Source organism: Battus philenor, unplaced genomic scaffold, assembly GCF_028537555.1.
Source record: "Battus philenor isolate CCGP_79_NKW_IND1 unplaced genomic scaffold, ilBatPhil1.0.hap1 SCAF_7, whole genome shotgun sequence".
NCBI classification, from domain to species: Eukaryota; Metazoa; Arthropoda; class Insecta; order Lepidoptera; family Papilionidae; genus Battus; species Battus philenor.
The window spans coordinates 8,712,897-8,733,020 of NW_027181737.1; the positions used below are offsets into that span (position 1 = coordinate 8,712,897).

Genomic DNA, 20,124 nt, shown 5'->3' on the forward strand with positions numbered 1-20,124 from the left:
GAAATATATACAAAAACTGTATATTTTAATCATTCTAATATCCCTCTTTCTATTACTTTATTATTTGTGTTAATGTTATTTCATCATTTATTATAATTAAATACGTATTAAGAATAACCTGCAAACACTATCATCGCTCAATTAAAGAACTTCAATGAGTTATAAATGAACACGTATAAGTTAAAATAAAGTTACAATTGCGTAAGCGTGTAAATATGTTTATTCGTGTTGTGGAATTATTAAACAGATAATATCTGAACTCTGACATTGATGCAAGAGGTTGTCATACTTTACCAAACAAAACTTAATTATTAATTGGACTTCAGTTAGTTTAGAACTTGCTTGTAGAAAGTGCTTCTTATCATGGGTATAATACGGTTTTATGTTACTGAAACATTAAGTTTACATAAAAGTCATAAAATACTACAGAAATTAAAAGCTGTTGATCCAGATGTAACTGAATTTTCCACTGAACTATGTTACCACGTGGAAATCAACGATGGAAATTTAAGTATTAACCAAATAAAAATTTTACAATGGCTGTTAAGTTCACCCTTACGGCCTCATGCATTAAGGAATGAATCTGCATACAAATGTCCACAGAATAACCAATTGATAATCGAAACAGGCCCCAGGTAATTGTTACTATTATTTATATTAAACTTTTAAACAATATACATTCAGCTTGTTTACTGTATTTTATTTTTGATGAATTTATTATTATCAGATACTCAATAAATTTATGTTTTAAGGAAGTTTTTTTTGGTTTAATGCATTAAAAAATTTTTTGATTTAATTTAATTAGCACTTTTTTTTAACTACATAGGTGTATTATTTTGGTTTACTTTGTAGTTTGTGTATGTAAATTATGTTTTTTTATTGTTAAGGCCTAGGGTTTAATAATTCCAATGACCTATTATAAAATAATTTTCAGATTTAATTTTTCAACAGCAGACTCTAGTAACTCTGTCCAAATTTGCCAAAGTGTAGGTCTTCATGACATAGTTCGTCTTGAGTACTCAACTCGCTATCTCATCACTTTTTCTAAAGTAAAAGATATGTCAAGGAAGTTGTTAGAAGAATTAGCTGCACCACTGTTTGACCGGATGACACAATGTATTTACACAAAGGAAAATCGACCCCGTGATAGCTTTACTGAGGCTTTGCCTAAAAATTTAGAGTCATGGTATGTAGTGCCCTTAAAAGAGGAAGGAATGGAAGCAATGAAATCTGTAAATGAGAAATTAGGTAAGAGCAATTAAAAGTAACATGAAGGATGAAATAAGCATTAGAAACTAAGGAATAATAAAAGCAGTTATTCACATATTAATACACAGGTTTAGATTAAGTAATAATAGTGAATGATAATTGTTCATTCTTCTTCTTTTCGCCTCAAAACATAGGCCTCCCCTAAGATCGCCACAATGATCATGTGCTGCCTGCATCCAGCAACTTCCCGCAACCTTAACTATGTCGCCGCGTCTACCGGTTAATGGGGGCCACTCGTGAACGCCTCACTCCCATGGCCTGCATGTACTTGATTGATGTAATTAAACTGCAAGGGCTCAAAAAAATGGGTGGACGTGATAAATCTGCAAGATTTTTTGGAGTTATATATGCTTGTGTTGTGTTATGGCAAGCATGCAGAATTATTTGCCCTTACATTGTTACTACTTCATTAATACTGGGAATCAATTTTTTTACAGGTTTAGCTTTTGATAACTGGGATATGGAATTTTATATGGATTTATTTGTAAATAAATTACAAAGAGATCCTACAAGTGTGGAGTTATTTGATTTAGCACAAAGTAATAGTGAACATTCTAGACATTGGTTTTTTAAGGTGATCTTACTAATATGCAACTTGTGGCTTACATACACTCTGGATACTAATTTTATATTTATAATTTTTATTTTGTTTTTCTAGGGCAAAATTGTTTTGGATGGAATGGTCATCAATGATTCACTTATAGATATGGTTGCATCGACTCAGAAATCATCTAATGATAACAATGTTATAAAATTTGGTGATAACAGCAGGTTAATAAACACTTATTTGATTTTATGTAGATTTACATCATCATATTAATTCTTTAGTGTTTATAATTTTTTTATACTGATAACAAACACTGATTATTCTGTTTTTTATACCAAAACAGTGAATGTGTAACATACACATTATTACATTGAAGGTACTTTTTTATGCATTTTTAAGATTTTTTAATGAAACTATAATCTTACATTATCAAAACATTTGGGAAGGCTGTATGATATTTACAATGACAGAAGATGCAGTACAACATGCAAAATTACCTGTGTAAATCCAAGCTGTTTAGGTTTCACATCTAATATTTGGAGTTAGGTCTCGACTCATAGCACCTAATAGTATGTGCACTACATGAGATGACCTCTAGTTGATTCATATTTGCAGAAATTGTGATGTTCTTGACTAATCAAACTGTTATTCTCTTGATAACTGAGAAACCTGTTATTTTTGGGTCGAGCTACCTTCCCTTTGGGGTATAATTTTAGATGGATCATTATAGTAGTTTATTTTTAAATATTAGTCTTTAGTATTATAAAGCTTTATTTTAAATATAATTTTGTTTCAGTGCTATCAAAGGTTTTAAACACAAGAAATTAAGGCCATTAGATCCAAAAGGACCTTCGGAGGTGCTACAAGAAATAATTGAATCTGACATAATTTTCACAGCCGAGACACATAATATGCCTACTGCTGTGGCACCTTTCAGTGGTGCTACAACTGGTACAGGTGGGCGTATACGAGATGTTCAAGGAGTGGGTAGAGGTGGACACACTGTAGGTGGCACTGCCGGATACAGTGTTGGAAATGTTCATATACCAGGTAATACCTTCTTCATAAATCTACTTAGTTATTTACCTCCTCATTGTTTCTTTTATTGTTTTTATAAATTTTACAAGAATTAATAATAAAACAAATTTTAATTTAAAAGTGGTATTACATACATTTCATGAAAAAAGTGTAAATATTAAAATTTTAGCAAAATTTTATATCATAGTGAAGACACTGTATATGAAGATTATTTTATTATTTACTTTGTAAAATTGTAAGACCTGAATGCACCATCAGACAAATTGTAAATAAATAATTTAATTTGATTCTTTCAAAGGAGTCAACATCTTTGCTAATGATTTTTACATTGGCAATTTAAACCATGTATATTGTGTTTTGGTCATATTTATGAAAGTTGTTTATTATGTATTTTGATATCAGGTTATGATCTACCATGGGAAGATAAATCTTGGCCCTATCCAAATAACTTTGCAAGTCCTCTACAAATTATTATCGACGCAAGTAACGGTGCATCTGACTATGGAAATAAATTCGGTGAACCGGTCATATCAGGTTAGTTTTTATATAACAGAAGAGGAATTATTATTGTATATCTTCTATATTAATTTTTTTTACAGGATTTGTGCAATCATATGGCTTAAAAAATGGCAATAATGTAAGAGAAGAATTTGTTAAGCCAATTATGTTTAGTGGTGGAATTGGATACATGCCTCATAGTATGATCAAAAAAAATAAACCTGATAAAGGTAAGATAATATAATTTTAAATGTTTAAAAGCATAATAATTATGACATAGATGTGAATAGGGTAAATTCTTAAATTGCTATAGTCAATATTGTTACATAACTATTATTTATTTATTGTTTTCAATTTTAAAAATACATAATATTTTGATTTCTGATATTTGATATATTGAATAGGCAGTGGGAAGGCCACATGGCGCGCAGAACCGATGGCCTACGTTGCCTTAAAGTTCTGGAATGGAGATCACAGACCGGTATGCACAGCGTAGGATGTCCACCCGGCGGATAGACCTTGTTCAGGTCTTTTGAAGACCCTGAAATGATGATGAGTGTGTTTGCCTGCATTTGTGAGTAAAATATACGATTTGTATAATCCATGTTTTCTTTATTTCTTAATGCAAATAGGTATGCTGTTAGTAAAAGTCGGCGGCCCCGTATACAGAATTGGTGTCGGCGGAGGGGCAGCGTCCTCAGTGGCGGTGCAAGGAGGTGACTCAAGAGACCATTCACTCGATTTTGGAGCAGTTCAAAGAGGTTAATTCTTTACGGTTATACTTACACTATTACTACATCTGTGCTATGTATGTTTATGATATCATATATAACACAGATGTAGTAATGTTATCGCATGTGAGTGTAATTTTTAAAGTGTTCATTTTAATAAAGTTAGTTTATTTAATCATGGTGTCACTTCATGGTGTGCCTGCTTAAGCGGTGTAAGATTTCAGCGGCCTCCCAATTCTGTAAAAGAGTAGAATGTAGTGACTCAAGCGAGGATACTAAGGGTGGCCTAGAGCTTTGCTTTCTATTAAAGATTGAAGCTATGTGGCAACTGCGCCCTGCCCCGTCTAACCCTAGGAAACTCCAATTTTCATATGATAAGCTAAAATAAAGATAAAATTCATTTATTCAACATTGAAACTTAACAGGATTCGTAGTGATCGTCAACTTGTTAAATCTATTTTATTTTTGACTCTGCTTCGCAAGGTGTTATTGTCGTGGAGAAGAAACTCCACAACAACGCATCATTTAAAAAACGTTTAACAGTATTGATTTATGTATATAGTTTCTGTCAGATAGTAGCTTAAGTGAAAACGAAATAATCGGGTGTTATTATTGCCAAGGATTTTTTTTAACTTTCATATTATTAATTTATTGAATAAATTGCTTTTTCTGTCACTTTAATTTCAATAATCGTTTAAAATTTTATGAATAGTAATATTAATATAATGTTAAAAATGTTTGCGAAATTTATAAATTATCTGGTTCTGTTTATTATAATTGAAATATAGATTGTTAGCAGGGATTAAAAATAAATGTAATTAAAATTAATGAAGCATTAAATATCATTTAGCGTTAACAATTTCTAGTAATAAAATAGTATTACGAGAGAAAATTAGTGGTCATCAACAATAAATCAACATCAACAATCGCCATCGACATTATAAAAGTAATAAAGGTTCCTTTAGTCATGAATTTATTTTGATAATAAGATTATTTTGTTATGCATATACATAATTAATTTTAAATATTCAATGTTTTAAAAATATTTATAATCTGTTTATGTAAAATGCTAGTTAGAATTATGCTGCCATAAAGTCAAATAGTGATAAATATTTATAATAGAGAGCTAACTTTGTAATATAAGGTTTTATTGAAAACATAAAAAAAAACTATAGCAATATATAAATGTAAACTATAGTACACTTATTAGCGCTGTATGCAAAATTGGTATTTATTAACGAGGTATCAGATGTCCCGTATTATATGTCAAGTTCCTGCCAGTCGCTATGATCACCAGCGTCCGTTGGTTCAATAGAAGATTGTACAATCCAAAAACTTGTTCATGTATTATTTTATATCTGTTGTTTATTATATATATATATATATGTATATATATATATGTATATATATATATGTATATATATATATGTATATATATATATATATATATATATATATATATATATATATATATATTTAATGTAATATTTTGTTATAGAATTAAAAAACGAAAATTTCAGACACCTTGTTAACAGTTAAAATATATTTACATACTCCGGTAGTATGTTTTAATTTTACATTGTATATTATTTTAAGTAATAATAATGATGTACACAATATGCTATACAGATTGCAACAATTTGATTTCATGCTCTCAGGATTGAAGAACCCTAAAATTAAATGTAAAAAGTAAGTTTAAACATATACACAATTTCTGCTTTAACTCTAGTGTAAAACAATTTTTTTTTCTGATTTGCATTGCTGCCCAACAATGCAAACAAGTGGGCTCGAGGGGGCAGGTCGCAGAAGCCGCTTGGCCAAAAACCTCTTTTAAGATAGCGAGGCTGAGGGGCTCCCTGGGAAGCCTAGGTCTGGAACACTACATACAATAATTTCACCGAATTGTAAAGACGCCGAGCTCTTACACAGCTTCAGCTGACTTTCCATTGAGTGACTAGGCTGCGGTGCTCCCTCGTGGGTACCTCGGCTTGCACGTCACATGTCGATAACATTCGCTTTTCTTCCGTCATTCTGACTTAGGAGAGTCCGAGAAGGCAGAACCGTGACTTGATCAGTTGCTATTACCTGGTTAAGGTTACTATTATTACGGAAATCATTAGCGTTGGGGGGAGAAAACAATCTTTTTAAAGGGATCACAAAAAAACCTGACTGGGTCCTGCAACCATCATATCTTTAGTAATGAATGTCAATCGCAAAATGTTTTGCACTAATGCCAAAACTTGAGGACGATTACCTTAATTAGGCCAACTTTTTTCAGATTTTTGTAACGTCACGAGAAATGTTCTTGCGGAGACAAAATAATGCGATATCAACGTTTTCCATTTTAAAATTACAAGCTAAATTTAAACACTTGTTTAGTTAAACATATGACATGAATCAAAGCAAAAAAAATGTGTGTAAGTGATGTAAACAAACAAAAGATAGCATAAAACATTATTCTTACAGTATTGCAGCACTATATACAAAACTTATTTTGTAACTACTTGTTATTTAATATTAAGGTATTGAATCAATAAATAATGAGGTATCTAAAATGTAGTTCTATTAATTTTTTTTTTTCATTTTGACTGCAATATTACAATAACTTTTGATAGATTAAATAATAAACTATTTGCTATGATGATATAATTAATAATAATTATGTTTAATTCCGACAGGTGACGCTGAAATGGGAAATCGCCTGAACAGAGTTGTGAGAGGTTGCTTAGAAGCAGACGTAAATCCAGTCGAATGTAAGTTATAAATATGTTATTTTATAATTTACTTTAACATGTATTTTGGTTTTAATGTATCTTCCTCTGGTGAAAACGATCGAAAAACAGTTTTTGCAATTATTTTGGTGTTGGTTTTAGCTATTCACGACCAAGGTGCCGGGGGAAATGGGAACGTATTAAAAGAGCTAGTAGAACCAGAAGGTGCGGTGGTATTCACGAAGGAATTCCAACTTGGTGACCCCACTATCACAACACTAGAACTTTGGGGAGCTGAGTATCAAGAAAATGACGCTCTCCTTTGTACTAAGGAAAATCGGTCTGTCCTTGAAGGTATGTTTTATTACATGTCATAAAAATATCCAAAAAAATTAATAATTTGATTGAATTGCGCAAAATTTTGCGATAATTTATTCTTAAAAAATACGTTGTGCTTGTGTTAATCAAAGTTTTTTTATTGCCAATTAAAATACCAAACGAAAATATTAAAAAAAGAGTTTATTGTTTAATTAAAATAAATATTATCAAAGAGGTGAAACTTAATCCGATCTCTTTCAGTGTATTAGCTAGTTACTACACTGAACCGATAAGAAATAGAATACAGTTATTAAAAGTTGCAGTATTTTAATAAAATGTAAATAGACAGAACCATTCAGTACTGGCCTATTGGTAATTTAAATTACATTTTAAATTTGGCGCCGTTTTGCTATTAGCAGTAGTTATTTTTCCCTGGTCATACCAAATAGAAGCGTTGTTAAAGTTTCTTCAACCTCTTCTCCTAGCCTTATCGTCTTTGCGAAGTGGTAGTAATATTATTAGCCAGGTAATAGAAATCGACAAAGTCAAAATTCGGCTCTCGAGCGGCTTATGTCACGGGCGACAGACCAAGCCGAGATTTCCTCGCGGAGGATCTTTGCTTAGACACTCCATAATGCGTCCGCCGAAGCGATCTAAGAGGCTCCATCTATAGTCCTCGAGCTTCGATACCTTAAAAGAGGTCTAGGCGCCCTTTCCACCCTGCTGCCTCAAACCCGCAGAATCTTCAAATGCCATTTAGGCAACAGTAACAGTCCGGCCCAAAAAAAGGATATTTTTTTTACAGAAATTTGTCGAAGGGAAAGGTGCCCTGTTTCCTTTGTGGGAGAAGTCACCGGTGATGGTTATATGAGCCTTGTGGAAGATTCATTTAAAGAAGTCCACCTTCCCAGAGAGAACAGACTTAAACCTGAAATAAAATCTAAACTACCCTACGATTTACATTTAGAAGCTGTTCTAGGTTTGTACAATTAGATTTATGTAATTATATGAATCACTATTTTATGTGTTGTATCATATATGTTATATTTTATATATACTTTGTATTTTTTATTTATATATATATGTATATATATATATATTATTCTATACGTTGTATTTTTCGGAATATAATACCCTTCACCATCACACTGTTTTCATGCAATACTTGATTCAAACTTTATATACATTTGACGGTCCAAAGGTAGCATTAAAATATTTTTTTCAGTCATATTATTTGGAAATAAAGTGGTAACCGTGAGAGTGAATATAAAAGGATATCACTAATATGATGAATATAAATATAATAGTCCAAAATAACTTTGTTAATAAGTATGTTAGAAGACAGAACGAATGATCTTGAAAAGACTGAAAGAGGAGTAAAAAAATAAAAAGTAGGATGTGAAATAACAAATTAAAAATTTTCTATCCCTAAATGAGATATGGGAGAACGCGAGGCCCCAATAACGGGGCGGTGAAAATAAGAAATCACATAAACGTTATTTCGTCCTATAGTATAAAGCTATTGACTAATGAACAAGAATTATTAATGTACCTCTAAACAAATTTCTCCGAAAACATAATTTCCAAGAAACATAACGTTGTGCATCTAATTTAGAATTTAATTTCTCAACATCAACAATCACTTGAGCTTTATGGTGTCATAGATATTTTACTTTTATATTTATGAACATATTACTTTTCCGCAGGTAATATGCCTCGTAAAACGTTTGATCTTCAACAGGATAAGACAACAAAGATACCGTTGTCTTTGCCAAATGATATTACAGTGGAAAAAGCTTTGAATAGAGTGTTGAGACTTGTTAATGTTGCTAGTAAGAGATATTTGACAAACAAGGTGAGTTTGACTAAGGATTTATTTTCATAACTTCTGTAAGTTCATATTCTTTTATTCCTGAAGTCGTTTCATCTATTAATAAGAGTCATTCACCGCTTAAACGCAAGTGTTGTGGTATGATGCATATACCACGTATTAAGATTTCATATTTTTAACATGCTATCTATGTAGGCGTGCCCGAATGTAATGATTAAAGATATTTGGTGGATTTCCGTAAATTGAAACAGATCTAATTAGCCTTTTTACAAAAATATATTTTGTAATTGTTTTAACTTCAACAAATGTAGGTTTAAATATATATATATATATATATATATATATATATATTTGTATTGGTATATATACAAAATCTGAATTGTGTGTAGGATTGAAGATAAAACAATGGTATTTTGAAATAATATAACATAATGTAATAATATGTTAATCATGTATTTTTTATTAATAATGATTATTGTATTATTTTCTACATTCTCGTGAACCATTCTATGAGTGTAGGTCTTTTTTATAAGATTTATTTTAAGATAGCACAATCATCCTAATCTAAACGTGACTTGTTCATTTCCAGGTGGATCGTTGCGTGACAGGGCTTGTGGCGCAACAGCAATGTGTGGGACCGCTGCACACGCCACTTGCTGATTGTGCAATAATTGCATTATCCCATTTTGATCTAGTGGGCGCAGCGACATCTATTGGCACACAAAACGTAAAGGGTCTTTTGAACCCTGCCACCGGAGCACGTATGTCCCTTGGTGAAGCTTTGACTAATTTAGTAAGAACTTTATATTTAATATATTTCATTATAAGCAGAGATCGAATATTTTAATTGTTTACTCACCTAAAATTGTAGAGTTAGCTTATTATAGAAAACACGAATGAGTGAGCGAGACGGCTAACTATATCTGCTTGTGCGAGTAAGACGACAAACTAAATCTCCTTTGTGCGGGAAGAGATTCTGAATATAGTCCCTTTTGGTGATATATTTGGTGTATAAAACCACATACACGGTCAGAGCTAGTAATAGCAAAGAGGTCTCTAGCTAACTCATTAAAACAGCGTATGATAACCTTAGTACGTCGAGGGGTGCAAAACGATGGATGTTCGTGAAGTGTCTAAACGGGAATTATATGTTGTGGAGTTCAGTTTCATTACACAGGAATTCCAGTAAAATTTTATATTATAGTGCTACCGAAGCAGCTGTACCGTGCCTTAGGATAGCGCGGAGAAAGGCGGGTTGAGGAAAAATGCGTGAGCGCTGCCGCAACGCGAGCGATAACGACGATTTATTTTTGTGGAAAATTATATTTACTCTGTTTTATCTTTCAATTACTATGGCTTTAAGTATTTATTAAATAAATCAATTATGATTTTTAACTAATATAGTACGCTTTGTCACATTTTAAAAATGTTAAAATTTATAAAAAGATTTTTTAATTCAGTCGCTACCCGCTCTAACACCTGATTTCGTCTTAATGTTGAGTTATAGATTGTTCTGTTAAGAATTAAGTTTTATTTAAAAAATACATTTTATCTAATAAAATGTACTTTTCTTATACAAACTCCACTGATTAAAAGTACGTGTGTAAATAATTAATATTTTAAAAATACTATTGGATTTAATACACTAATGCGGAAATTGGCATATACAATACCATTTAAAAATTTTTAATTTCTTTTAGGTGTTTGCTGGCATTACGTGCCTGGAAGATGTTAAATGTTCGGGGAATTGGATGTGGGCGGGAAAAACTGGTGCCCAAGGTGCATCATTAGTCGTGGCATGTGACGCTCTTTGTAAGGCAATGAGCGAGATAGGGGTAGCCATAGACGGAGGAAAAGATTCCTTGTCTATGTGCGCTAATGTAGCTGGCGAAACAGGTAACTTTATTTTTATTAAAAATTGTTTTCATATATCTGAGAAAGCCAACCATTTTATTATAAACTTTGATTATTAAATAAATACTAATCACTTTGAGTTATAATTTTTTACATCGATTAATATACAAATGCATTATCATCATCGTTACATCAATTGCAGGAAATCAATTGTTGGATATAGGTCTTCTCCATAGATTTCCAATAAGGTTTGCTGTAAGCGGCTCACGTGTAGCGTCTTCTTTAAAAAATAAAGTTGTATGTTTCCTCTGTGGATGGACGTTCTACAGAACCTTAAAACCCCCATGCATCTGTTCTGCGCGCTATGAGGCCTAAGATACTTCCAAACGCTTGTTCAAAATGAAACTTATTTTAGATAGTATTATTTTCTCTTCCAGTCCGATCACCAGGAACTTTAGTCGTATCAACATACGCTCCCTGTCCTGACATCAGGGTTAAAGTAGAGCCAGCGCTTCTGCAAGAAGGTTCCGCTCTTATTCATGTCTCAGTGACACCAGGCAAATACAGGTATATTATTATTTATATCTCATGCAAAAGTTTTACTTTTTTTAACAATATATAACACACAATATACTTAAATGACACCAAACTAAGATAAAATAATAATAAAAAAAAACACTCTAAACTAGACTGAGAATGTACAATTATAATAATATTAAAATAATCATAGTAGGAAAAAACTAGGAAAGATCTAAGGAATGTTTACATTCCTTTATTTTTCAAAACGAATCAGTGTCTATTTATATATGTTTAAATAAGGTTTATCCATTAATAATGGTAATTCAAAAAAGGTACTTGTAAATTTTTGGAGTACAATATGTAAACATGTTTTTGCATGGATTCTATAACTTACAGCAACGAGGGTTCATGACAACAAGTTTGCAGGTGTCTTTTATTGAAATAATTTTCGCAAATGTATAAACGGTAATTAGAGAAATTCATTATCAAGTTCAAAAAAATTTTATTTAAGGCTGACAATTTATTAAAATAGATTTGTATAGTAATTCCCAAATATAGTTGATATTAATTTCATATGTACAATGATATTTACATTATAATTATATATACATTATTATATATATTGTTTCTTATATATATATATATATATATATGAAACAATATAATCAAATTTTACAGAAAAAGAGTTTGTCATCCTAAGAGTAATGATTGTTTTAAGTAGATCAATACCATTGTCCAAATGACATTTAGAGTTTCCCAGAGTTCGAAGGGACAAGGGTGCAAATAGTGCACCTGTTTTTGTAGGTAACAAAACTCTTGGGTTTCCTCGGGAGCCTCGAGTATAGCCATTACATTCTGTATCTTATGAAATTCGAAGGCCGCATAGTTCGAAACTTTCCGACCGCGGGGGTTTTTACCGATCTTTGCCTCTGCAATGGCGAATGTTTGTACGTATCGCTTACAACCAATCTGTTCAAATGTTAATTTTTAATCTAACAGAATCGGCGGGTCTTCGTTAGCACAATGTTACAAGCAGTTAGGTGACAATCCGCCAGATCTAGATAATCCCACAACACTGAAGTCACTGTTCAAAACTACGCAAAAACTACTTAAAGGTAAGTTTACATTCTTTTTATCTTGAGATTTAACAACGCTTTCTCCGTTAATGTTCCGACATGGCAAATATAATTATTGAGTTATGTTACATGTTTTTCTTTTTATAAACACAATAAATGATAGTAGCATCGCCATAAATTCAGCCGTAGCGCATCCAGTGCTGGATATCGGCGTCCCCCATAGGTTTCCAACAAGACTGGTTGAAAGCGACCACCTAGAAGTATCCAGAGTCTTCCTACGATATTTGCAAACAATAAAATCATTAATAATTGTAATATTTTGTTATAACCTCTCAATATTTAGTGAATATTTTGCATTGAATCGATAAAGGTATCTTGCAACAAACAACTGGAACATTTTTTCTGAAAAATTAGTATTTTTGAATAATATTACTTAACATGAATTATTATTTTCAAGAAAACAAACTTTTGTCCGGTCATGATATCAGCGAAGGTGGTTTTATAACTACAATATTGGAGATGGGTATTGGAGGAGTCCGCGGTTTAAACATCGATTTGCAAGTGGAAAAAGGTGTTTCCGTTATTGACTCTTTGTTTAATGAAGAACTTGGAATTGTGTTAGAAGTGGCGCAAAGTGATGTGGTTTACGTGCTCGACTCTTACAAACAGAGTGGAGTTGGTGCAAAAGTTGTGGGTACCTCTGGAAAATATGGAATGCAGTCACAGGTAAACATATATTTATAAATATCCTACAAATATTTAAGTAAAAGTAATTTTAACATTGAGTTTCTTCTTGCTTCTTCTCCACAACTATAAAACCTTGTGAACCAGAGTCGAAACTAAAAAAGAATTTAAAAAAAGTTGACGGTCAATGAGTCCCGTTAAAAGTTCCAATATTGAATAAATGAAGTTTCGTCTGTTGTTGTAGTAAGAATATTATGAATATTGATTTTTTTAGGTTGTTATAAAAGTCAATGGTGTATGTGTGCTGAACACCACATTGATAAACGTCTACAGAATGTGGGAAGAAACCAGTTACCAATTAGAGTGTCTGCAGGCAAATACAGATTGTGTGCAACAAGAATGGCTTGGTTAGTATTTAAATAACACCAAAGTTTAAAAAAGCTACCTTTCTTAATCAAATATATAAAACTGTACTTTAGATTACAAAATATTTATGAAATTCTATTAGGGGGACCAGAATGTAATGCCGTTTTTGTCGACAAATTTTACAGAAAAACAGAATAATTTTTTTATCATTATTTATATTACCACTCTGGCATTGAAAATTTGTAAAATAGATAGCAAAAGGTTATTGATAATGGAGGTGAATATATTGTTGATTAGAATCAAAAAATTGTTAAAAATGTAGATGTGTAAATTTAACTTAAGTAAGCGACATTACTTTTCGGTCCCCCTTATATATATACATCAACATACTTCATTGACCAAATCTTTAAGATTTGTACACACTAGTTCTATTATCGAGTTAATAAGTAATAATAGAATTTAGAATACTTTTCTAATTATTAATCATTTACTTACTTAATTCAACAGGTTTGGAAAAACGTAAAGGTGTAACTTACAAAGTCACATATGACCCCTCAGCTGCTATTATTAAATCAAACTCTGTAAGAGTAGCTGTACTGCGCGAAGAAGGTACTGTAATAACGTATATTACACATTACAATTTAATACGACCTATATATGTCATATTAAATTCTGTATTAACTATTTGTTTAATCATAATAATAATAATAGCAAAAACAGTATTGTAACACATTCTTGTTTAGAGGTTTAAAATAGAGTTGTATTTAAAGATGAAAAAAGACCTTCAGTTCATTCCTAATCCTACATAGATAAAACAAAGACATTTGACTTGTATTAAACAGGTCAAATAATGTTTTATAATCCGATTCATACTGAAAATTAAAAACGAATTAGTAAGTAGGTATTGAAAATGAATATTAACTTTGTTTTATTTTAGGAACGAATGGCGATAGAGAAATGATAGCTTCTTTGATGATGGCGAACTTCGATGTTTTCGACGTGACCATGAGCGATTTGCAGTCAAAGAAAATTACTTTAGATTCGTTCAGAGGTTTGGTGTTCCCTGGAGGTTTCAGCTACGCAGGTAAGTAATAGAGGGTTACATCAACCTCTCTAACCTATTCTTAATTTGTTAATTATACTTTCCCCTAAATTCCCAACCGTTAGGTTATACCAATAGGTACAGTACATCCGCACGAGGCCAGGGACCCGTTAACGTCAGGTCACATCACCGTCTCCGATAGTAGTAATCTTTAAGATGAGCGCGCACTACCTGATTCTCCAAGTCTGAGATAGAGTTGTGAGGGCACACTCGCTTCTCATACCAAGACCACCAAGAATTCACTAACGATTCAATCCTCGCCCCGGACGCCAGTTAGGCTGGCTCCCAATGGAACCCGAGTTGTTGGCACACTGACTTCCCGATTCCCATCACAGGATCTAGCCTGAACTGGAACCGGCTGCGGTGGGTATTATCAACAATATATACCTCTTGCTGAGAAGACAAGTACACTAGCTGCGCTAACTTGTGGGTTGCCAGCCAGCAAGTTACCGCTAACGGTCGCTTCTAACCGCGCGATTACCCGCCATGCGGCCCGTCCGGCAGACCGGTGATATGACCACATACTCCGCGCAACGCCGAAAGCCTGGCCACACACTAACCAGGCACATGAACATATCCGAGGTCAGGAGTTAATTACATAGTCACTACGAATCCGACACCAACTACCAGTACTAACCGCTCATGCTGTAGGCCAACTACTGGTACCCGAAGTACTCTAATCCAAACAACCGGACCCATTGTTCCGGTTAAGAACCAACTGAAGTTAAGTATTTCTTCAGCCGGGAATTGTTGAAAGAACACAGGTTACCGAAGCAGTGTGAAGAATTGCTCATACGAAGTGGCAGTGTGCAAGGCATATCGCTCGTGTAAACGATGGCCGTCTGAGCCGTAAGATTCTCGAGTGGTGATCACGAGCCGATAGACGAGGCTTGCCCCCCCCCCCCCCCCCAGGTGACCGACGCAATCGTTAAGACGAAGTTCAGATGTTGCCGAATGTGGCCAGCACATGACAAGTCATTGTGGCGATCTTTGGATGAGGCCTATGCTTTGCAGCGGTGTCTATCGGCCGAAAAGAAGTGTTAACTCTATGTACATTGCTGTCCTATTATTATTACAAATCTTCCTTAAATATTTAAGTTTTATATTTGATGTCGCTTTTTCTCGAACCCAATCCAGTATATATTTGCCTTGATGATGTAAAAACCTTAATCATATGATTTTATTTATAGATACACTTGGATCTGCAAAAGGATGGGCAGCAAGTATCCTGTTCTCTGAAAATTTACATTCACAATTTTCTCACTTCAAGAATAGAGATGACACATTTTCTTTAGGCGTTTGCAATGGATGTCAGTTGATGGCAATGCTTGGATGGGTGGATGTGGTCCACTCTAGTAACTTCGCTAATAAAACACAGATATTCCTTGATCACAATCTTTCTGAAAGGTAATTTTTAAAAATATTATTGATAGATTATTTATGTACAATATTAGCTAAGTTGATTAAATCATACAAGGAAATAAATCAGATTTATAGATAGAATCAGACCTTGTCACGATACAGTAAATTGAAGAATTATTTAAATAAAAGGTCCAAGTGGGCTTAACTACACTATGGTATTGTAGTGGTCATCAGTAGAATATAGTTAATGGAGTTTTTAAATATGAAGATACTGAATATAAATTCCTATAAACATCAAAGTATTCCAACATGAAGTGAGAAGAGGAGAATTTGTTCCATTTCAAAATATTTCCAAGTTAAATTGGCAAGTTAAAGTGGTAGTGAAGATGTCCAATCCGCAGCGGAAATCACCGAGGAAGGCCTGTGTCTAGTTGAGGACGTTCTAAGTATGAAAAATTGATGATATTGGTAGTTGGCAAAATTTTACATTTTAACTCGGCCGTTATTAGCATTGATAATATAATTCCTATTCCAGGTTCGAATGTCGTTGGAGCGCTGCAAAGATAACAGAGAATGATAATGAAGATGTTTGGTTCCGCGGCATGGGAGGCAGTGTGTTGGGTGTTTGGGTAGCACATGGAGAAGGTCGCTTTACTTTTGCAGAGCCACAGCTTTTGGAACGCCTCAAGAAGAATGGTCAAGTCGCTATGCAATATGTTGACGACGATGGAATTACCACTGAGACATACCCTATGAATCCCAATGGAAGTCCAGGTAGAATTACAATTTTTGATTTTCTTTTATTATTTGTTACATCAGGGTCATTCATTTGGAAATTGCTCCTAAGTTTCCCGATGTTTGATTCAGCTAAATCAAAAGTTTTCAATGAAGTCCAGATGGACTCCCAGGGGTCAATGGGAGCCTGCATTGTTACCAAAATAATGGGATATCAAATTTTATAAGAGGGGACAATTTATTTGCTTCCAAAAGTGAAGAACTATAATGTTGGCTTTACTTCTCCTATCCATTTAGGCAAATAAACTAGAAAATTTAGCACTTGTTACTTGTTATATTTTCATATTCTATTGTCATTACAAAAAATATGATAGAAATGTAGCTGTAGGGGGTCTGCCAGAACTAGCTAAATTGTGAAAATTTAATATTTTTTCCAGACGGTATAGCGGGTGTTCGATCTCGCGATGGTCGCCACGTTGCGATGATGCCTCATCCGGAACGTTGTGTATTGCGTTGGCAATGTGCTGTGCCACCTCCAACTGTTGGTCAAACACAAGCATCTCCTTGGTTGCGTTTATTCCAAAATGCTTATGTGTGGTCCACAAGTAATAAGGATTTTTAAAACAATAAAACCTTGTTTCCATTTTTTTAAAGTTTGAATAAGATATGTTATTCCCTTGAGATATTTTTATGTTGTCTATAGGTGAAAACCTACTGCATTAGGTTTACAATCTTATTTGAAAACTTTGCAGTGTTACATTGTCCTAAGGAATAAAAATTGTTAAAGTATTAATATGAAAAGCATATTTTAATATACTACAATAACAATGAATTTCTGAAAATAATTAAGAATTAATTATAATTGACTTGTAATAATATTTAATACACACAGTAGCTATTCATGGTCACCGTTGAATAGAAGCATAATTTAATTTTTAACGAATCATCAATATTTTGTCATTTTTGATGATTTTAAACTTGATAAAATACAAAACCTAAATATTTTTATAATATGACTTATTGATTAAAAAAATGTATGTACTATATTTCAATCTTTCTTGTGTCCAACATCATACTGTGTTATATGACAATCTTTCTTTAAAAATTTTAAAAAGACATTATAATTTAGACACCAATTAAAATAGTACCATTTAAGACATAAGTATATGAGAACTCAATTACAATACTATAATAGTTTTGATATAATTATCCCAGTAGAATTTAATGCTAAGTTGAAAACTTTTTGTTATAAATTTATATATTTGTAAAACGAACATTTTCAAAATAGGTTTGATTCTCGGGATACAATCTTTAATAATTCACACTTTGTACATTAATTATATAGGGTTGCAACTGCTTATAAACAGATTTCCAGAATATGGGCAGCAGCATCGTCTGCATACCATAATCCCACATTGCAATGACCAACCTGCCTAAAAAGCCTGGTGATTATGGTATATCACTCTATAGATATTTTTCAGAGGCCTATGCCTTGCAGTATCTAGGGCCTGAAACCACAACAACAATAATAAAATAAATATTCTCACATCATTTTTATTCCAACTTTCATTCCAATACAATTTTATAATTGTTTAAAACTCCTTAAGAAAAGTTAATAAATAAAAAATATAAATAATTTGTTTTATTTCTTGATTTTTAATATTTTTATGTATAGCCCTATCTAAAATGCATATTCAAATATGGATTCTTCTGTTGTGAACATTACTGTGTTATCGTGTTTATGTTAATATTTATCAGCTCTATTTAAAATATTACATTATACCTTCTATAAGATAGAATGGGGAAAATTAGTGTTTCCATGACAAACTTGTCATGTTTTATCTAAATAGTATATGCAAAATATATTGTGTCAGAACTTTTTAAACATTTTATGTCTGAAAGTTGTAATTTCAAAAAGTTTATTACCCTACTATTATTATTGCAATACAAAATTTAAAATGAGTTTCAATTGTAATAGATACGTTAAAACAGAACAATGAAACTACAGGATGTAACACTAAGAAGAAATAAAATGAATACTTAATTTTTTTCCCAATCTTCATAATTTTATTTACAACTAGAAGCTGAGTACCGCCATGGAAAATTAAAGAAAATTGTTATAATTCTGAATGTTCCACATAAAATAATTTCAAATCACATGGAGCTATAACCACTTAACAAATCCGCTTATAGTCCTGGGACTGATTGCAGATGAAATAAGGAACATAAATCACATGGAGGTAAATTTAATTAATTTAAAAAAATTATCAAATTACACATTAACAATCTGTTACCAAAAAAAAATTGTAACAGATTGTTGTTATGTAGATTGGACATAAAATCAAATGTTCATGGACATTATTTCTTGTAAGGATCTACTTAAGTCTTTTCTTCTACTTTTTTCTAAAGCATCACATAAGACGAAAAACCACCGTTGTGGGTCAGCACGATATTCATAAATATCTAACAGTTTGGAAACTTTTTGTGAAATTTTTGTATTAGTGTTATCTATGTCATCAATATCACATTCTCGAATCTTAAGATTTCTAGCTAAATCTCGCCAGAATGTACCAATTTCTTCCTGGATTTTTGTATATATTCTTTCCATTTTTTTTTTACTAATAGATCCACACGGGTTATTGTTGATACTCTCAATTGGTTCATGGAATGATTTGTTTTTATGTCTATCTACCACTGAAAAGTTTAAAATAGAATATTATGTAAATGTGCAACCTTTTAAAAAAAAAATATTTAAATTATATAAAATGTTTAAATTTATAGTGATCAACTATAAAGATACAACATACCGTAATAGTTGGTGCAATCCATTGGTACAAGAGTCGATTCATAGTTCTCAATTTTTCGTAAAAGGTCCCTATTATTTGGAAGTCTTGATACTATTTCTTTTAAAGGGTTAACGTCGTCTTCGGATAAAACATCCCGTATTTCTAAAATTTTTAATAATTGTCCTATACTGTTTATGTTCTCGTATCTTCTGGGTGAATCAATTTCATCTTTATAGTATTCTTTTAATGTACTTAACATTTGAGCATGTTTGTCACTTTGGCCTGCACTTAACACTATTTGATTCTTTAAATGGGAATATTTAGTTGCTGTCATTGTTTACATTTAACAATTTGGAAAGCTATAACTATTAATTGTTTCCCGATGTATTCCTTGGTTGACATAATATTATGACTAGATCTGCAGTTACGTTTTACGCTGCGCTTCTCTATATTTTGAATAATAACGCACATTTTTTTTAAATAAAAATCTTATGTAAACTGGGTTATATTTAAATATAAACTTTAAATTATACTTTTCTTTAACTATTATGTTGCAGAATATTCAATGAAATATTTTATTTATACATTTAAAATTTTTTTGGGTGTAAACTTCTTATCGTACAAAGAAGCGTCATGTGCGCAATTCATGGGGATTACCTATTATCAGTGGCGTAGCTATGGTATTTCGGGCCTGGGG

General features: G+C 32.2%; 2 protein-coding genes across 2 annotated transcripts; one reads left to right on the top strand and one right to left on the bottom strand.

Moving 5' to 3' along the window:
- The first annotated feature begins 168 nt into the window (after nt 1-168).
- Nucleotides 169-18,260, top strand: Pfas (phosphoribosylformylglycinamidine synthase). The gene is made up of 23 exons (XM_068774734.1): nt 169-635; nt 935-1,248; nt 1,707-1,843; nt 1,928-2,040; nt 2,613-2,866; nt 3,257-3,388; nt 3,454-3,582; nt 3,985-4,113; nt 6,762-6,836; nt 6,957-7,148; nt 7,918-8,091; nt 8,819-8,967; nt 9,533-9,736; nt 10,644-10,839; nt 11,235-11,364; nt 12,316-12,431; nt 12,850-13,118; nt 13,351-13,483; nt 13,950-14,051; nt 14,380-14,526; nt 15,735-15,951; nt 16,442-16,680; nt 17,079-18,260. The coding sequence occupies exons 1-23, from the start codon at nt 364-366 to the stop codon at nt 17,261-17,263; spliced, it is 4,008 nt and encodes a 1,335-aa protein (XP_068630835.1). The 5' UTR covers nt 169-363; the 3' UTR covers nt 17,264-18,260.
- Nucleotides 18,123-19,812, bottom strand: Fadd (fas-associated death domain protein). Its single transcript, XM_068774735.1, has 2 exons — nt 19,449-19,812; nt 18,123-19,335 (listed from the first exon to the last, which is right to left on the bottom strand). Exons 1-2 carry the CDS (start codon nt 19,759-19,761, stop codon nt 18,983-18,985), a joined length of 666 nt encoding a protein of 221 aa, XP_068630836.1. The 5' UTR covers nt 19,762-19,812; the 3' UTR covers nt 18,123-18,982.
- Nucleotides 19,813-20,124: the final 312 nt, after the last annotated feature.